This window comes from Sciurus carolinensis, chromosome 8 (genome assembly GCF_902686445.1).
Source record: "Sciurus carolinensis chromosome 8, mSciCar1.2, whole genome shotgun sequence".
Taxonomy (NCBI): domain Eukaryota; kingdom Metazoa; phylum Chordata; class Mammalia; order Rodentia; family Sciuridae; genus Sciurus; species Sciurus carolinensis.
The window spans coordinates 83,345,025-83,361,008 of record NC_062220.1 but is presented as its reverse complement, the minus strand read 5'-3'; the positions used below and the strand labels follow the sequence as shown (position 1 = coordinate 83,361,008).

Below are 15,984 nucleotides of genomic sequence, written 5' to 3'. Positions count from 1 at the left end.
TAAAGAAAAATAAAAGTAATGTCTGATGTCACTTTTTAATTATTTCATTTAAATATTTCATTTAAATTATTTCATGCTAAATTAATTCATATTAATTTCATAATTTTAATTAATTTCATATTAAAATATTTCATAAATATTGTTTCATTTAAATTATTTCATTTAATTATTTCATTTAGTTTTCCAAAATGGTAAGCTTTGTTCAGAACAACATAGCTCACTTGCTTTAAACTTTATTCTACCTATTCTTGGGTAGGTGTACTAGAAATGGGCTAAAATCTTTACACTGTGAAAATCCAAATTTCAAACTTTAGCTCTCATTCTGATTCTACAGATAATTTTTAAAGTATGAAAGGCATATATAAAAACTTAAATCTTGGGTTGATCTTCAGCTATTTGTAGGCACCATTCCGAGTATCAATTTCAACCATGCTACAGCATGATGTGAATATATTGATTAAAAACAGTGCTCAACAATAGTAACAAAAATGGCAAGGTACTGGCACCAAAGTAGACATGTAGACCAATGGTATAAAACAGAAGATACAGAGACAAACCCACATAAATCTGGCTATCTCATACTAGACAAAGGCGCCAAAATTATGTATCAGAGAAAAGATAGCCTATTCAACAAATGGTGCTGGGAAAACTAGAAAGCCACATGAAACAATGAAATTGAACCTCTATCTCTCACCCTGCACAAAAATCAACTCAAAGTGGATCAAAGGCACTAGAACAGACACTGCTCCTAACAGAAGAAAAAGCAGGACCAAATCTTCATGTTGGCTTACGACCTGACTTCCTTAACAAGACTTCTAAAGCACAAGAAGCAAAATTAAGAATCAATAAATGGATTTGTCTGCCGTGATCACCTGCAGTCTGCCAGCATATCGATGCCTTTTTTGAGTGCAGATTTCTCTCTGTCAGGCTCCTATCATCCGCCACTTGCCTGCCTCTCGACTGTCCATCGCCTGCCTTTCACCTATCCATCACCCAACGCACGAGGTTCACCTCCCGATCGTCCAACAACAGTCAGCAAACTGATCGCGGACCGCCAGTGGAGCACCAGCTGCCTGCTACTGCCTGGAAGTTCACTGTGACAGTACTTGCAGGTCTGATTACATGTGGCTGCTGCCATTTTGAGACAACAGCCAGGCCCCGGAGGACCCCTGGTCGGACTGACTGAGCCCCATCTCGAGGATCCCTCAGACCGACCGATCACTCCCTGCCTCTGGGGCTCTCACATCGACTGACTGCTCCCTGCCGCCAGGACCCCCAAACCAACTGACTGCGCCCTATCACAGGGACCCCAGACCGACTGATCGCACCCAGCCTCCAGGATCCCGCAACCACACCAAACACACCCGACCTCCAGGACCCCTGCCTGACCAACCGCACCCCACCTTCAGGACCTCCAGCCAACCACGTCCACACCCTGAGCTGCAGCTCCCCATTTGCCAACACATTTCAAAGCCAGAGCGGCCATCTTGGATAATCCCGGAAGTCATAGCTCCGATCTTTAGGTGGGGGCAAATCCCATCCTGAGACGCCTGCTGGAGGCTTGAAGCTCATTGTCAGGTACCTCTCATGCATCAGGCTACTGAACACTGGGAGGTTTCATTACTATATGACTGTTATACTGTAGATTTTCTTTTTTCTCCTTATTGAAAAATTTTAAGTTTTTATTTCTTTACTTTTCTTGCTCTCTTTTCCTTTTGTTTACCTGTTCCCTCAGAGTCTCTTTCTCCCTTTTTGGCATGCTAACATCCAATTCCTTTTGATTACACTCTCACCCTTTCTATTATCTAGAACTTCTGTATTTCTTTTCTTATGCCATTAACAGTCACATTCTACATCCCTCTGCATCCTCTTTGTCCTCCATTAGAAACTGCAGACCTTATTGCAAATCTGTTTGTTTTACTGAAGATAATATTTGAACTCATTCTGTTTATTATGACAATTTTGTTATTGTCCTCATAGGGGCTATTTGGCCTAGGATTGCATAATGTCTGAATTGGGCACCGCTAATACTGATCTCCCTTTAAAGAAAGGGTTTTGGAAACCTATAAGGCCACTATAAGCCTATAGGGGGAAATCTGGGGTATTGCAGATTTCCCCCAGATCTGCACTGCTAGAAGAGAAGATACATGAACAACATGAAAAAACAAGGGAAGAAAATGATCCAAACAAATCTAGATTCTATATTAAGAGAACCCAATGACAGTATGTTAGAAGAACTGTCAGAAAAGGACTTCAGATTCTACATGATTACGATGATTCGCAAAGCAAAGGATGAGATAAGAGAGCAAATGCAGGCAATGAATGATAATACAAATAAACTGAAAGAGCAAGTGCAGGAAGCAAAAGATCATTTCAGCAAAGAGATAGAGATTCTCAAAAAAAAAATCCAAACGGAAATCCTTGAAATGAAGGAAACAATAAACCAAATAAAAAACTCAATGGAAAGCATCACCAAAAGACTAGACCACTTGGAAGACAGAACCTCAGACAATGAAGACAAAATATTTAATCTTGAAAATAAAGTTGCCCAAACAGAGAAGATGGTAAGAAATCATGAACAGAACCTCCAAGAACTATGGGACATCATGAAAAGACCAAATTTAAGAATTATTGGGATTGAGGAAGGCACAGAGATACAAACCGAAGGAATGAACAACCTATTCAATGAAATAATATCAGAAAATTTCCCAAGCCTGAAGAATGAAATGGAAAATCAAATACAAGAGGCTTACAAAACACCAAATGCACAAAATCACAACAGGTACACACCAAGGCACATTATAATGAAAATGCCTAACATTCAAAATAAAGATAGGATTTTGAAGGCCGCGAGAGAAAAGCATCAGATTACATACAGGGGGAGATGAATACAGATAGCAGTCAACTTCTCAACCCAGACTCTAAAAGCTAGAAAGGCCTGGAACAATATATTTCAAGCTCTGAAAGAACATGGTTGCCAACCAAGAATCTTATACCCAGCAAAACTAACCTTCAGATTTGAAGATGAAATAAAATCCTTCCATGATAAACAAAAGTTAAAAGAATTTACAAATAGAAAGCCTGCGCTACAGAATGTTCTCAACAAAATATTCCATGAGGAGGAAAAGAAAAACAAAAATGGAGGTCAGCAAAGGGAGGAACTACCTTAGAGAAAAACCACTCCAAGGAGAAACCAAGCCAAATTAAAAACCAAAAACAAGCCAAATGACTGGGAATACAAATCATATCTCAATGATAACCCTGAACGTTAATGGCCTAAACTCATCAATCAAAAGACATAGACTGGCAGAATGGATTAAATAGAAAGACCCAACGATATGCTGCCTGCAAGAGACTCATCTCATAGAAAAAGACATCCACAGACTAAAGGTGAAAGAATGGGAAAAGACCTACCATGCACATGGACTCAGTAAAAAAGCGGGGGTTTCCATCCTTATATCAAAGTGGACTTCAAGCCAAAGTTAGTCAGAAGGGATAAAGAAGGACATTTCATACTGCTTAAGGGAACCATAAATCAGGAAGACATAACGATAGTAAATATTTATGCCCCAAACAATGGTGCATCCCTGTACATCAAACAAATCCTTCTCAATTTCAGGAATCACATAGACTACAACACAATAATTCTGGGTGACTTTAATGCACCGCTGTCACCACTAGATAGATCTTCCAAACAAAAACCGAAAAAAGAAACCATAGAACTCAGTAACACAATCAATAACCTACACTTAATAGACATATATAGAATATTCCATCCATCAACGAGCAGATTCACTTTCTTTTCAGCAGCACATGGAACCTTCTCGAAAATAGACCATAGTTATGCCACAAAGCAGCCCTTAGGAAATGCAAAGAAATAGAAATACTGCCTTGTGTTCTATCAGATCATAATGGACTGAGAGTAGAAATCAATGACAAAATAAAAAACAGAAATTACTCCAACACCTGGAGACTAAATAATATGCTATTGAATGAAACATGGATAACAGAAAACATCAGGGAGGATATAAATTCTTAGAGGTCAATGAGAATGACGATACAACATATCAAAATCTCTGGGACACTATGAAAGTATACTAAGAGGAAAATTCATCGCATGGAGTGCATTCTAGAAAAGAATGAAAAGTCAACAACTAAATGACCTAACATAACAGCTCAAAGCCCTAGAAAAAGAACAGAATAACAGCAAAAGTAGTAGAAGACAGGAAATCATTAAAATCAGAGCTGAAATCAATGTAATTGAAACAAAACAATTCAAAAAATTGACAAAACAAAAAGTTGTTTCTTTTAGAAAGTAAACAAAATAGACAAACCCTTAGTCACACTAACAAAGAGAAGGAGAGAGAAAACTCAAATTACTAAAATTTGTGATGAAAAAGGAAATATCACGACAGACACCACTGAGATACATAACATAATGAGAAGCTACTTTGAAAATCTGTATTCCAACAAAATAGAAACTACCGGAGACATTGACAAATTTCTAGAGACATAGGCTCCTCCCATACTGAACCAGGAGGACATACACAATTTAAACAGATCAATATCAAGCAATGAAATAGAAGAAGCCATTAAAAACCTACCATTCAAGAAAAGCCTAGGACCAGACAGATTCTCAGCCGAGTTACACAAGACCTTCAAAGAAGAACTCATTCCAATAATTCTCAAAGTATTCCAGGAAATAGAAAAGGAGGGTACCCGACCAAACTCATTCTATGAAGCTAATATCACCCTCATACCCAAACCAGGCAAAGACACATCAAGGAAAGAAAATTTTAGACCAATATCCTTGATGAATATAGATGCAAAGATCCTTAACAAAATATTGGCAAACCGTATCCAAAAACATATTAAGAAAATCGTGCACCACGATCAAGTGGGGTTCATCCCTGGAATGCAAGGATAGTTTAACATCTGTAAATCAATAAATGTAATCCATCATGTCAACAGACTTAAGGATAAGAATCATATGGTTATATCAATTGACGCAGAAAAAGCATTTGACAAAATACAACACCCCTTCATGCTCAAAACACTAGAAAATATAGGGATAGTAGGAACATACCTGAACATTGTAAAGGCTATTTATGCTAAGCCCATGGCCAACATCAATCTTAATGGAGAAAAACTGAAACCATTCCCTTTAAAAATGAGAACAAGACAGGGATGTCCTCTTTCACCACTTCTATTCAACACTGTCCTCGAAACTCTAGCCTGAGCAATTAGAGAGACCAAAGAAATTAAAGGGATACGAATAGGAAAAGAGGAACTTAAGTTGTCACTATGTGCTGATGACATGATTCTATATTTAGAGGATCCAAAAAACTCCTCTAGAAAACTTCTAGACCTCATCAATGAATTCAGCAAAATAGCAGGCTATAAAATCAACACACATAAATCTAAAGCATTTTTATACGCAAGCTACAAAACAGATGAAAGGGAAATGAGGAAAACAACCCCATTTGCAATAGCCTCAAAAAAAATAAAATACTTGGGAATCAATCTAACCAAAGAGGTAAAAGATCTCTACAATAAAAACTTCAAAACACTGAAGAAAGAAATTGAGGAAGACCTTAGAGAATGGAAAGATCTCCCATGTTCTTGGATAGGAAGAATTAATATTGTCGAAATGGCCATACCACCTAAAGTGCTATACAGATTCAATGCAATTCCAATTAAAATCCCAATGACATACCTTACAGAAATAGAGCAAGCCAACATGAAATTCATCTGGAAGAATAAGAAACCCGAATAGCTAAAGCAATCCTTAGCAGGAAGAATGAAACAGGGTGTATCACAATACCAGAACTTCAACTATACTACGAAGCAACAGTAACAAAAATGGCATGTATTGGCACCAAAATAGACAGGAAGATCAATGGTACAAAATAGAAGACATGGACACAAACCCAAATAAATACATTTTTCTCATACTAGACAAAGGGGCCAAAAATATGCAATGGAGAAAAGAGAGCCTCTTCAACAAATGGTGCTGGGAAAATCGGAAATCCATATGCAACAGAATGAAATTAAACCCCTATCTCTCACCCTGCACAAAAATCAACTCACAATGGATCAAGGACCTCGAAATCAGATCAGAGACCTTGCATCTTATAGAAGAAAAAATAGGTCCAAATCTTCACCATGTTGGCTTAGGATCAGACTTCCTTAACAGGACTCCCATAGCACAAGAAATAAAAGCAAGAATCAATAACTGGGATAGATTCAAACTAAACAGCTTTCTCTCAGCAAAGGAAACTATCAGCAATGTGAAGAGAATGCCTATAGAGCAGGAGAATATTTTTGCCACTCATACTTCAGACAGAGCACTAATTTCCAGAATCTATAAAGAACTCAAAAAGCTCTACACCAAGAATACAAATAAACCAATCAACAAATGGGCTAAGGATATGAACAGACACTTCACAGAAGAAGATCTACAAGCAATCAACAAACATATGAAAAAATGTTCAGCATCTTTAGTAATAAGAGAAATGCAAATCAAAACTACACTAAGATTCCATCTCACCCCAATTAGAATGGCAATTATCAAGAATACAAGCAACAATAGGTGTTGGAGAGGATATGGGGAAAAAGGTCCACTCATACATTGCTGGTGGGGTTGCAAATTAGTGCAGTCACTCTGGAAAGCAGTGTGGAGATTCCTTAGAAAACTTGGAATGGAACCACCATTTGACCCAGCTATCCCACTCCTTGGCCTATACCCAAAGGACTTAAAATCAGCATACTACAGAGATACAGTCACATCAATGTTCACAGCTGCTCAATTCACAATAGCCAGACTGTGGAACCAACCTAGATGTCCTTCAATTGGTGAATGGATAAAGAAACTGTGGTATATATATATACAATGGAATATTACTCAGCTATAAAGAATAATAAAATTATGGCATTTGCAGGCAAATGGATGAAATTGGAGAATATCATGCTAAGTGAGATAAGCCAATCTCAAAAAACCAAAGGACAAATGATCTCGCTGATAAGCGGATGATGAAACTTGATGGGGGGTTGAAGGGGGGCAAGAATGGAGGAAGGAGGGACTGTACAGAGGGAAAAGAGGGGTGGGAGGGGTGGGGGGGATGTAAAAAGTAACAGAATGAATCAAACATCATTACCCTATGTAAATGTATGACTATGCAAATGGTATGCCTTTACTCCATGTACAAACAGAGAAACAACATGTATCCATTTGTTTACAATTAAAATAAAGATTTTTTTTAAAAAGGCCAGTAGCCACCTGGCTTCCTGTAAAATTAAAAAGGACCATGCAAGAAACACCTTCAGTAGCATTTATGCAAGAGTTGTTACGACATCTAAAAGGCCATACTAAACGGTTCATCTGGTGACTGATAGCTGGCATCGTTATCTTGGTTGGGATAATCACCTCTGCATCTACTGCAGTGGTGGCATTGCACCAGCAGCCACAAACAGCTCATTTACAACAGTTTCAAAAGAATTTTACTGAGACCTGGCACGCTCAAGTACATATTGATCAGGAAATTTTGAGTGAAATTCAACAATTAAAAGATTCTGTTATATCGCTAGGTGAACAAGTACAAGATTTATGATGGGCTCAGAGACTCCAATGTCATAATATTACCCAATTTTGTGTTACTAGAGTTCCATACGATGATACTAAGATTCAATGGCAAAATGTACACAATCACCTAATGGGACTAGATCCTTTCAATAATGCCTCTTTAGATGTGTTAAAATTACAAGCTCAGGTTCTGGTCATAGCTCATGCAAAAGTGCCTGTTCTTAAGAATAAAGAAGTTTGGGGCACTTTAGCTGAAGGAATTTCTTCTCTGAACCCTTTCAAATACTTACCTACACGTAGTTGGGTTACTAATAATAACTGTACTGTTAATTTTATTTGTTCTTATTTTGCATAATTTGTCAAGCAGGATGGAAATGATTAAAGTGCCAGAAAACTGATTCCAAGGCTAATCATGCTTGCTATGCTCCAAAGGACCCACACTCCTGGAATCATGGAAAGTACTCCCTAAATCTGAGTAGGGCCTATGGCCCTGACTAAGGACAATAGGGTTCCAACTGCATTACCTGCTGAAATTATTCCCTTAGTATTAGTAAATCAATTACTTATCACCTTTCTTATAATTGCCTGACTTCACTGTACTTGAAATAAACTTTCCCCTGCCTATTCTTAATTCTATATAGGAGCAATTTCTTCTTAATTCTATATAGGAGCAATTTCTTAATAAGTTTACCTGCATGGCCCCAGGAGCTTCCTGGAACCCGTGGACACCATTCTCCTGCTCACCTCCTGAGACCACAAAGGGGACTTCACCTACAATGACCTCAAGGTCCCCTCCTCCAAGCCTCTCCCTACCAGGGTCTCCATGCTCAGTTCCAGAACTCTGAAAGAAAGGGTCCCCCCACTTTGCCCCTTCTCAGCTTGAAGCAGCCAGGTCAGACTTAGTGCCCCAATTCTTTCTTTCCTCTCAGAGTCTGAAATGAAGGGTTATGGAAAATAATGTTCCTGCAACAGAGCCCCCAAAGAAAAATGGAGAGAGGTACAGCTCCAGAGGAGGGAGAGGAAACTAGCCAAAGAACAATGGGTCCTGGGGGAAAGAGGCAGATACTGAATGCTGGGCCCTAAACCACGAACTTCCCCCATGGCTAATTAGTACTAAACGGAAGCACAGCAAATACCAATGGGCAAGATTTGAGTACTCATCCCTGGAATCTGGACTCTTATCTCCCCAGACAACACTGAGTTTCAACCTTTTTACAACTACCTTCCTAAATTAAAGTTTTAACCTGTTCAACTAGCCTCTGTCAAAATTGCATGTACACAGATCCCAATGATTGCACCATTGTACACTATAAAACCAAAATCCCCTGTGTAACTGAGGGCCATTTTCCCCATGCAGAAAATGGGTACCAGCAGCATCCATGTCCACAAAGGAATAATGGTTTCTCTGAATCCGTTGAGGTCTGCTTCCTGTCCTTTTGCACTTACAATCATAAAACAGCTTTTTTTACCCTGACATCGTCTTCAAAGGTACTCTGTACAATCTCCCTTTCCTATCTCTTCTTGGCATTTTGGGCAAATCCTGAAGCAGACCAGAGACCCCCCACCCAGAAACCCTTACTATAATTATGCAGAAATCCCCACCATATGAGTAACATGTAAGTTTCTCTTCTTGTCAGAAAGCATTATAACAGAATATCAGCACAAATTTTTACAAAAAATACTCAATGTGGGATAAGACTTCCTGTTTCTTGTGAGGACTAGGTTACTCTGTCTTGCAAAAACTAAGTTTGGTCACAGACTTGATGATGTCACTTCTACTTTTGTTGTAAAACCTCTGACTAATCTAAAAAATGGGACAAAAAGCACTTTCTGTGAACTCAAGAAAAAAAGTACTTTATGTAGACTCCTAAAAAATGTAAACTTCCCAACTTCCCTCACCCCCGCCTATTGTGTATAAAGTTCTAAAACTTTCCAGAGTCAAGGTCCAAAGAATTTTAGGTGATAGCCCCTCTGGATCCTGCAGTCAATAAACCTGCTTCCTGGGGAAAAAAAAAAAAAAAAAAAAAAGAATCAATAAATGGGATGGATTCAAACTAAAAAGCTTCTTCTCACCAAAGGAAACAAACAATAACATGAAGACAGAGCCTACAGAAATGGGGAAAAATCTTTACCACACGCATCTCAGATACAGCACTAATCTCCAGGATATATAAAGAATTCAAAAAATTTAACACCAAAAAAACAAATAACCCAGTCAATAAATGGGTTAAGGAAGTGAACAGATACTTACAGAAGAAGATATACAATCAATCAACAAATATATGAAAAAATGTTCATCATCTCTAGCAATTAGAGAAATGCAAATCAAAACTAAGGTTTCATCTGACTCCAGTCAGAATGGCAATTAGCAAGACTACAAAAAATTCAGTTGGTAGAGTGCTTGCCTTGCAAGCACAAGGCCCTGGGTTGGATCCCCAGGATCGCAAAAAAAAAAAAGAATACAAACAATAAGTGTGGCAAGGATGTGGGGAAAAAGGTAAACTCATACATTGCTGGTGGGACTGCAGATTCGTGCAAGCACTATGGAAAGCAGTATGGAATGGACCACCATTTGACCCAGCTATCCCATCCCTCAGTTTACGCCCAAAGGACTTAAAATTAGCATACAACAGTGACGCAGCCACATTAATGTTTATAGCAGCTCAATTCACAATAGCTAAACTATGGAACCAACTTAGATGCCCTTCAACAGATGAATGGATTAAAAAAATGTGGTATATATACACAATGGAATATTACTTAAAGAAGAATGAAATTATGGCATGTGCAGATAAATGAATGGAAATAGAGAATACCATGCTAAGTGAAATAAGTCAATCCCAAAAAACCAAAGGCCAAATGTTTTCTTTGATAAGCGGATGCTGATCCATAGTTGGGGGGTGGATAGGGAAGAATGAAGGAACTTTGGCATACACAGAGGGGAGAGAAGGAGGAGTAGGGCAATCGGGACAGGAAGAACAGCAGAATGAGACAGACATTATTACCCTATATATATGTATGAAAAAAATTTAAAATTTTTATAAAAAACAGTGCAGTGCTCAAGGCATTTCATTGCCCAGAACACTTTCTGCAAGTGTGGGGAGTATTTTGATGTTTTTGTTCTTTATAAAATCCATACTATTCACCCATTTATTCAAATTCTAGATAAATAAATACACATCTAACACCTAACATGCAGGGAGATAAGGCATAAAAAATGAATACAATATTTGGGAGTTGGAGTTGTGGCTCAGTGGTACATACAGCAATTGTCTGGCATGTGTGAGGTCCTGAGTTCCATTCTCAGCACTGCACACAAATTAAATTAAAAAAAAAAAGATCCACTCACAACTAAAAAATATTTTTAAAAAAATGAATACAATATTTGTCTCTACCAAGACAGTCTTATCTCTACCAAACTCACTAACGTGGGGAAGAAAAGTTACATTTTTACATGACTTACATACTGAGCGACTAAAACAGCTGCAAGGGAACAAATATGTGTATTAGGAAGTATTTATATATGAGCCCTCAGCTTGGAATTAATGACTAAATGAGAACTTCCTAAGCACAGATATTCAAGAATAACTATTTGTTTCCAGAAAACGGTCTACTAATGAGCTCATCTCTAATCAGCAATTTTTTTTTTTTTTTTTTACTGAGTTAAGCATTCAAATACAAATGTTTATACATAGTACTGCCTAAAAAGAATCTATGGAGCATACAAACACAGTGTCAATGAAGTTTATTCCTTCAGTTCCAACTCTAACTTAAAAAATGCCTTCTAGCACTGATGAACATCTTTTTCTAGTGCTTAGTGACTGAGCACTTACCTAAACTGCAACAGATCCTGGGTTCAACCCCAGACCACAAAGAAAACAAAAACAAAAAAAGTCTTTTTTTTTTTTTCTTAATTCATGTTTGTTTCAATCAACATACATCTGTGTATCACCTTACAATGAAAATAGCAATGGATTTGGACAAATTCTAGCCACCCTGGCTCTGCACCAAGTAGCTTTATGACTTCGAATAAGTCATTAAATTGTTGTAGACCATTATATCCTTATTTGGGAAACATGGGAACAGCAGATCAATTTAAAGTCTGTGAGTTAAGATTCTAGGGTTCTAAGCACATGGGAAATTCAAAACAAATCTTTACCTTGGTCAAAGTAATTATTAAAGAAGAAATTAATAAAATTTTATATTTTAAACCAAAAATACTAGATATCATTTTATATCTACATTTTGTGAAAGTCTGAGCAGCAATTTAACATTCAACACACCTACCTACAAGATTCTCAAAACACACAAAAAGACCAAATGTAAGGTTTCCAAATTATAAGTACTGCTCCTTATAATGCTAATTAAATCATTTTTCATGTAAACCACTTGTGTTGCTAAACAAAACTATTACAGACCTATTACTTTGAAATGTAATATCCCTCACCAGCACTACCACTCACAAAAAGAAACCATCATTATTGCATAATAGACTCAAAAGGAGGTATTCATCTAAGTCTAACCCTGAAATTATCAAATGTCTTCCAAAATTAGGTAACTAACCCACAACTCAATGGAAATACATACAAACTAAAACCCAGATTAGCAGAACCCACAACTTGATGGAAATACAAACTAGCATCCAGATTAGCAAAAACATCACTGTCAATGACTGTATCACAGTATGAACCTCTGCCAAAATGATAAAATCTGATTAAGTATAACCCCACTAATTTCAGTTTGTGATATTTATGGCCAGGGTTAGGTTAAATATCACTTTTACTTAATACATTCACAAAAACAAATGATAACCAAGTGATTGTATTCATTTCCTCTAGCATGTGAAAAAAATCCTTTCAAATTTTTATGTCATAAGAACCTACTCGCATTTGATTTATATATATATATATATATATATCGCTTTTATCTACTCATCAAGAATGTCTACCTAGCAAAAATGAGCATGATTACATTATTGCTTTTGAATTAATTTATGCAGTGTGTGTATGAGTCTGTGTGTAAGCACACAGTGAGCACACACATGCATATACAGTGCTGGGGATCAAATCCAGGGCCTTATGGATGTGCATGACAGACAAGTACTCTACCAGTAAGCTATATCCCCAACTCTGAATTGCTTTATAATTCATATTTTCTACTAATTTATACAGGCTTGTATACTAAACAAAGTTAATGAGACTTCACTGACATTTTTTAAAGCACAGTTTTATTTTCACTAACAAAAATGTTTAAAATCTGTGACTTGCCTGATCAAACTGGGTAACTTCTTGACCAGAAGGAATCTGTAGTCCCCAAAGTCTATACTTTTTGGCAACACTGGAAAATTGCAGCTCCAAAGGAATTTCTACTATGTCAGATCGGTTTAGAATTTCAGTGTTTCCATAGTCGACGTACCTCACCAGACACTAAAATAAATAGGGAACAAATATCAACACTGAATCAAGTTAAATATCTTCAAAGAAACCATAATTTGCTGCTTTCTGTTGATTACCTGTATATCGAGATAGCACTTTACCTCAAATTAACAAAAAACATTCAGGATCAGAACTCTATCATCAAAGGAAATTCATGAAATCAGTGTTTCTATGTTTGTTACGAGTTAAATTCCAACAGTCCCATTTCTCATTTTACTTTTTTCTTAACAACTGGTATTTCACACAAACATGAATCTATTGAGTTTATGACCCTCTTATCTTCCCTAAGTTAAAATCAATCAACATAAGTTCAAGTTGGAAACAAAATCTAAAAAGAAAGGCAAAGTTATCAAACTCCCTTTGATAAAATTACACTGACTCCAGTTAGACCTTGAAATTCACCCTAACTCCCATATCTAAAATGTTTTTTTAAAGTTTTTTACAAAGTGAAATGTCCACCTTCCCCCTTGATTTAAAAATTTAAAGCTAATCCAAAATTAAATGCGAAATATGATTTCCAAGTGTCAAACTATGGGAAAAAATTCTATTAAAAAGAACTGCTTCACTAAGATAAACCATTACCTATGACAATAATAAACAAATGAGATTTTTTTTTTTAGAAACAAGATAATCAGAACATTAAAGTTGTTTAACCTTAACACTTTATTACACCAAGAAAACTATTTATAAAACACATACATTTTATTTTTTAATTTTTTTTATTGCAAACAAATGGGATACATGTTGTTTCTCTGTTTGTACATGGCGTAAAGGCATACCATTTGTGTAATCATACATTTACATAGGGTAATGTTGTTTGATTCATTCTGTTATTTTTTCCCTTCCCCCCACCCCTCCCACCCCTCTTTTCCCTCTATAGAGTCCTTCCTTCCTCCATTCTTGCCCCCCTCCCTACCCTTACTCTAACCCTAACACTAACCCCTCCCACCCGCCATTATGTGTCATCATCCACTAATTAGCGATATCATTCATCTTTTGGTTTTTTGAGATTGGCTTATCTCACTTAGCATGATATTCTCCAATTTCATCCATTTGCCTGCAAATGCCATAATTTTATCATTCTTTATAGCTGAGTAATATTCCATTGTACATATATATACCACAGTTTCTTTATCCATTCACCAATTGAAGGACATCTAGGTTGGTTCCACAATCTGGCTATTGTGAACTGAGCAGCTATGAACATTGATGTGGCTGTATCTCTGTAATATGCTGATTTTAAGACCTTTGGGTATAGGCCAAGGAGTGGGATAGCTGGGTCAAATGGTGGTTCCATTCCAAGTTTTCTAAGGAATCTCCACACTGCTTTCCAGAGTGGCTGCACTAATTTGCAGCCCCACCAGCAATGTATGAGTGTACCTTTCTCCCCACATCCTCGCCAACACCTGTTGTTGCTTGTATTCTTGATAATCGCCATTCTAATTGGGGTGACATGGAATCTTAGGGTGGTTTTGATTTGCATTTCTCTTATTACTAGAGATGTTGATCATTTTTCCATATGTTTGTTGATTGCTTGTACATCTTCTTCTGTGAAGTGCCTATTCATTTCCTTAGACCATTTGTCGATTGGATTATTTGCATTCTTGGTGTAGAGTTTTTTGAGTTCTTTATAGATTCTGGAGATTAGCGCTCTATCTGAAGTATGATTGGCAAAGATTTTCTCCCACTTTGTAGGCTCTTTCTTCGCATTGCTGATAGTTTTTTTTGCTGAGAGAAAGCTTTTTAGTTTGAATCTATCCCAGTTATTGATTCTTGCTTTTATTTCTTGTGCTATGGGAGTCCTGTAGAGGAAGTCTGGTCCTAAGCCGACATGTTGAACCTCTGGACCTACTTTTTCTTCTATAAGATGCAAGGTCTCTGGTCTGATTCCGAGGTCCTTAATCCATTTTGAGTTTAGTTTCGTGCATGGTGAGAGATATGGGTTTAGTTTCATTCTGTTGCATATGGATTTCCAATTCTCCCAGCACCATTTGTTGAAGAGGCTATCTTTTCTCCATTGCATATTTTTGGCCCCTTTGTCTAGTATGAGAATATTGTATTTATTTGGGTTTGTGTCCGTGTCCTCTATTCTGTACCATTCATCCACCTTTCTATTTTGGTACCAATACCATGCCGTTTTTGTTACTATTGCTTTGTAGTAGAGTTGAAGATCTGGTATTGCGATACCCCCTGCTTCACTCTTTCTGCCAAGGATTGCTTTAGCTATTCTGGGTTTTTAATTCTTCCAGATGAATTTCATAATTACTTGCTCTATTTCTGTAAGGTACATCATTGGGATTTTAATTGGAATTGCACTGAATCTGTATAGCACTTTTGGTAGTATGGCCATTTTGACAATATTAATTCTGCCTATCCAAGAACATGGGAGATCTTTCCATCTTCTAAGGTTTTCTTTAATTTCTTTCTTTAGTGTTCTGTAGTTCTCATTGTAGAGGTCTTTCACCTCTTTTGTGAGATTGATTCCCAAGTATTTTATTTTTTTCGAGGCTATTGTGAATGGGGTAGTTTTCCTAATTTCTATTTCTGAAGATTCATCACTTATATATAAAAATGCCTTAGATTTATGTGCACTGATCTTATATCCCACTACTTTACTGAATTCACTTATGAGATCTAAAAGTTTTCTGGTGGAATTTCCTGGTTCCTCTAAGTATATAATCATATCATCAGCAAATAGGGATAGTTTGAGTTCTTCTTTTCCTATTTGTATCCCTTTAATTTCTTTGGTCTGTCTAATTGCTCTGGCTAGAGTTTCAAGGACGATATTGAAAAGAAGTGGTGAAAGAGGGCATCCCTGCCTTGTTCCAGTTTTTAGGGGAATGCTTTTAGTTTTTCACCATTTAGAATGATATTAGCCATGGGCTTAGCATAGATGGCCTTTACAATGTTAAGGAATGTTCCCACTATCCCTATTTCTTCTAGTGTTTTGAGCATGAAGGGATGCTG

At 37.1% G+C, this 15,984-nt stretch overlaps 1 protein-coding gene across 1 annotated transcript in view; it reads right to left on the bottom strand.

Moving 5' to 3' along the window:
- Stk31 (serine/threonine kinase 31) overlaps window positions 1-15,984 on the bottom strand; it is an 85,611-nt gene that overhangs the window by 54,913 nt on the left and 14,714 nt on the right. Inside the window, exon 6 of the mRNA XM_047562128.1 lies at window positions 12,850-13,008. Within this exon, the coding sequence (XP_047418084.1) occupies window positions 12,850-13,008 (159 nt within the window). The remainder of the gene's footprint in view (window positions 1-12,849; window positions 13,009-15,984) is intronic.